Here is a 4,843-nt window from a genome sequence, read left to right on the forward strand (position 1 = left end):
AAGATTAATTTGCCCTTCATGTTTAATGTTTGGACCTAATTAAGGAAACAAAGTATGTAAAATAGAAGATGCGGCATAAAAACTTCGATCTAAATTATCTGAAGCAAGAGATTAAAGTAGCTATTTAAAAAAAATATTTAAATAAATATAAATAAAATATCAGATTTATTATAATATGATAAAACTGAAAATGTATTACTTGATATTAGACATACAAAACTAGAATGTTAAGAAAAAAAATTCTAATAATGAAAGAAGTTGAAAATACATTTAATACAGTAATAAAATTATTAAAAAGTAGAAAATCCTAAGTAATTTAAGATTTAAATGATTATTTTAATAGTTAAATAGAAGATGTTTATTTAGAAGAATAAAAATGGTTATTTATACAAATAATAATAATATTTAATTATTTATTTATTTAAATATATAATAGGGTAGAAAAGTAAGATACTGGATAAGAATTAGCTTCCCTTTTAAAAGAAGAAAGCAATTTATAAATAATAAATAAAGCACATTTAATTATTAATGGTATTGAGAGTTTAAAATAATAATAGACTTATAAAAACATAAAGGTATTAAATACACTTGATACTAACTTTAGAGTACCTAAAATAGATTTATCCCTTAGTGAATTCTGTAGAGAATTAGAAAAATTTGTTAATAAAGGGGAAATTATTAATATTTAATATAAATGTTGAAATTTTTATATATAAATAAAATTAAAATATTAATTTAAAATAAACAATAATGTTTAAATATATTTTTTGAAAATAAAAAAATAATAATAATTAATATTTCACATTTAAGAAACATTAAATAAATATAAAATATTTAAAAACATAAAATCATAATATAAAAAACACACACTAATAAACAATTCATTTATCAAAAGAGAACAAATAATTTATAAAAATTATAAAAATTTTCAATATATAATATTAAGATTTTAATCTTTATTATTTTATAATTTATAATACTATATTAAATACTAAAATAACAAAATATATAAATTATATCATTAATAATTAATAGATAGACCAAAAAAAGATTTTATGATTAATGGGAAAAATAATAAAATAAAAAAAAACAAAAAAAAAATATTAATTATAAAAAAAATTTTAGACATTATTTGTGAAAAAATAACAAATATAGATAATGTCATTATATAATATAAAAAAAACAAAAACTAAAAAAGAAAAAAATAAAATAAATAGAATATTTAATATTATTATTTAAATTAAATAATATATAAAATAATTAAAATACTTATAATACTTATAAAGAAGAAAAAAAAGTTAATAAAATTAAGAAAAAAATAAAATAAAATGAATAAATAAATATTTAAGAATTTGTAATATATTAAAGAAAAAATAAAAAATATATATAAAACAAAATAATAATATCAATAAAATATTAAAATATTAAAAAAAAGATTTTATAAATATTTAAAAATATTAAAAATAATATTTATAACTATTATTAAAAAAAAAAAATTATAAACAAGATAAATATATTTAATATATTTATTATAATAATAATAAAAAAAATATTGAAATATTTAATATATATTTTATATATTAATAAAAAAATGCAAAATTAAAAAATATTTCTAATATAAAAATAAAAATATAAAATAATAATTTAAATATTCAATAATATACAAATATTTATTGTTTCAATAAATATTAAATCTATTAAAATAATTTAAATTATTTATATCATTATTTTTTATGTATATATTAATATTTTTTAATAAAAATTTATGTAATTTATATATTAAATTAAAATAAGAGTATATATTTATAATAAATTATAAGCATATGATATATCTATAAATAAATCTATTTATTATTATATTAATATATATTTATTTTTAATATTTTTACATATTTTTAATAATTTACAATAGACACAATTCAATATAAAATATTAATTAATTATTTAATAATAATTAATTGAAATTTTTATTATAATTAGATAGTTTAAAAATGGCTTTATTAAATATATATAAATAAAAAAAAAAAAATAAGTTAAAAAATAAAATAAATTATATATGTAAATATATTTATAAATGGATATATATTTATATTTATATACATATACATATATATTAAATTTATAAATATTAAAATAAATAATTATTTAAACCTTTTTATTATGCTTAATATATGACTTATCTAACAATTTTTAATATAATAAAATTATTAATTATGTTTTAAAATAAAGTAAATAAATATATTACGAAAAGAAATAGTATATTACAAAAAAAAATTAAGATTAATATTTATTTTTATATTAATTTAAGATGCCAAAGTTAGCGAACTATGAGAAGATATAAAATATATATCTTAATAAAGAAATAAAAAAAAATTGTTATAATATGCCTTTGTATTAAATATATTATAAATGAATAATAAATAAATAAAGATATATTATTTAAAATATTTAATTTTCTTTTTTAATTAAATAAGTATTAAAGACTGTTCAAATAAAAAGTTTTAATTATTAATATTTTATATTTATTAGAAAATTTAGATTTAAATAAATATATAATTATTTTATATTAATTAAAAATATTCATTATATTATATTTTTTTTTTCTATTATTTATTTAAATTATCTTTATATATTATATTTAAATCTTTTTTTTAATATTTTTTAATATCTTATTACTTTGAATAATATAAAAATTATCTATCTAATTATCTATTTATAAATATGATTATATGTAATAATATTATATAAGAAAAATATCTTAAAAAACAAAACATTTATTTTTTTGATATTATAATAATTATTATATTCAGGATATATCATTTCTCAAAAACATTTCAATAGAAATATAAATAAATTTTACAAATATAGTCTCTAATTATAATTTTCTCCTTTAAAATATTAAAATAATTCTTAAATCAATAATATAAAGTTAGTATTTTTCATTTATTATGTATGAATAATAATATATATATATTTAATATTTTCAATAGAAAATATATGAAAAAAATCTAAGATAATCTAAGATGTAAAAATTCACAATATTTTTTTCAAGCCATATACTATTTTCAATATTATAGTTTTTATAAATTTATAAAAATCTTTATATTTACAATATTCAATATGATTATTATAATTTTTGTACTTAATAAAATGATTTATATATTTTACTTAAATATATATATTTCATCATCTAATACATATTTAATAATTTTAAATATTATAATATTTATTTTAATGTAATTTTTACTTAAACTGATATTTTACTATTTAAACTTAACTATAATATCTATCTCTAATTTTTTCTTTTATATTGAATTTTGATACCAAATCCATTTTTATTTTAACCTTTTTTATTTTTGTTATAAAAAAAAAGTATGTTAAAACTTAAATATTTTATATTAGTTTTTAGAAATATTAGAAAAGCTAAATTAATTTATTTATAATTGAATAAAAAAAAAAACACATATAAAAATAAAAAAATATAGGAAAAATATATATATATATATATAATAGTAAAATATATATTTTAGTTAAACCAAAAAAAAAAAATTAAAAAAAAAATTCAAGTATAATAAATAATATTAATATAATAAAAAGCTCTCAAATATTTAAATTTTCACTTTTTTTATCTTTTTTTTGTAATTGTTCAAGATCAAATTTAATTAACTCTTAAAGTTTCAAATTTTATTAATTAAAATTTCTTACATCCTCAGCCTAAGCTGCCTCAATTAAATATCCTATTAAAAATTTTAATTCGACATCGTTTTTATCATTAAGCCATTCTAAAATAGGAATTCCATTATCAATTTATAGTCCAAAAGAATGTGCAAGATTATCTACAATAACTGCTTTTTACAAATCTATATCTTTTATAATCCTCAAATCTTTAATAAAAAACCCATTCTTAGTTTCCATACAATTCTATCTTGTTAAAACTTAATGAATATATTCTTATTAACTATCTAAATAGTTAACAATTGCATTAGCATAAGAAGCTGAAGAAGCCGTAAAAACATAAATATCCCAATATTTGGAAACTTATTATAAAAACTCTATACAATATGGTCTTATTCTAAATGCAATTTAAAATTATTTCTTTTTATTTTGTAATATAAAAAATATATATATAAATTACATATTTTTAATTAAATTAATTAAAATTAAATATATATTATTTTATTTATAAAAATTACTTAACTATTATATTCTTCTTAAGCCATTATTACTGCATCTGGATTTTCATTCAATCCACAACTATGTATTAATGTTTCATCTAAATCTAAGAGTAAGATATTACCAGTTGAATCTTTTATATATATGTAATAATTTTTTATTTTTTTTAAATATATAATTTTTTTTTTTTTTTTTCTTATAAAATAATATACTCTTAGGTTTTTTAATTTATATAGATTTATTTTTAATATATTTTTCCGATGGTCCTCTTAAACATTTACTTGAATAAATTAAACCTCTTTAAGTTAATAATAAAAATTTATTAAAAGTAACTATTTTTTATATAGGTAAAGTATATAAAAATATTAACAAAAAAATACTAAAATCAATATTAGGATTAAGTACTATATGTCTAAAGGGATGACTTTAAAAACTATCATATGCTTCAATTTTTTTAATTACTTAATATGCATAATTATCTGAATTAAAGTCATTAATTTATTATATACTTGATTCTATTTTTACTTCTTTATTTTAAGAAACTGAATTCTATATATTATTAATCATTTTTAAATCTATTCATTATTATTATTTATTTTTTAGTTTTATATGAAAGATTATTTTTTTTTATTTTTACTTATCTAAGCAAAATTTATATTTTTATTTTCAC

General features: G+C 12.7%; 1 protein-coding gene across 1 annotated transcript, besides 9 other annotated features; it reads right to left on the reverse strand. All coding sequences in view use genetic code 6, as the record gives it.

The window, feature by feature from the left end:
• The first annotated feature begins 803 nt into the window (after positions 1 to 803).
• Positions 804 to 861: a microsatellite.
• A 439-nt stretch (positions 862 to 1,300) lies between these two features.
• Positions 1,301 to 1,343: a microsatellite.
• Positions 1,344 to 1,356: 13 nt separating this feature from the next.
• Positions 1,357 to 1,400: a microsatellite.
• An 11-nt stretch (positions 1,401 to 1,411) lies between these two features.
• Positions 1,412 to 1,482: a microsatellite.
• Positions 1,419 to 1,481: a microsatellite.
• A 389-nt stretch (positions 1,483 to 1,871) lies between the features above and the next one.
• Positions 1,872 to 1,901: a microsatellite.
• A 149-nt stretch (positions 1,902 to 2,050) lies between these two features.
• Positions 2,051 to 2,092: a microsatellite.
• A 145-nt stretch (positions 2,093 to 2,237) lies between these two features.
• Positions 2,238 to 2,275: a microsatellite.
• A 1,430-nt stretch (positions 2,276 to 3,705) lies between these two features.
• Positions 3,706 to 4,597, reverse strand: IMG5_036000 (NLI interacting factor-like phosphatase family protein, putative; the record flags this gene model as incomplete). The annotated part of the gene is made up of 4 exons (XM_004039000.1): positions 3,706 to 4,095; positions 4,194 to 4,306; positions 4,386 to 4,505; positions 4,554 to 4,597. Coding segments are annotated over 4 exons (667 nt in total), but the record flags the coding sequence as incomplete, so codon positions are not given.
• Positions 4,308 to 4,367: a microsatellite.
• Positions 4,598 to 4,843: the final 246 nt, after the last annotated feature.

This window comes from Ichthyophthirius multifiliis, assembly GCF_000220395.1.
Source record: "Ichthyophthirius multifiliis unplaced genomic scaffold scaff_1120509249824, whole genome shotgun sequence".
Classification (NCBI taxonomy): Eukaryota; Ciliophora; class Oligohymenophorea; order Hymenostomatida; genus Ichthyophthirius; species Ichthyophthirius multifiliis.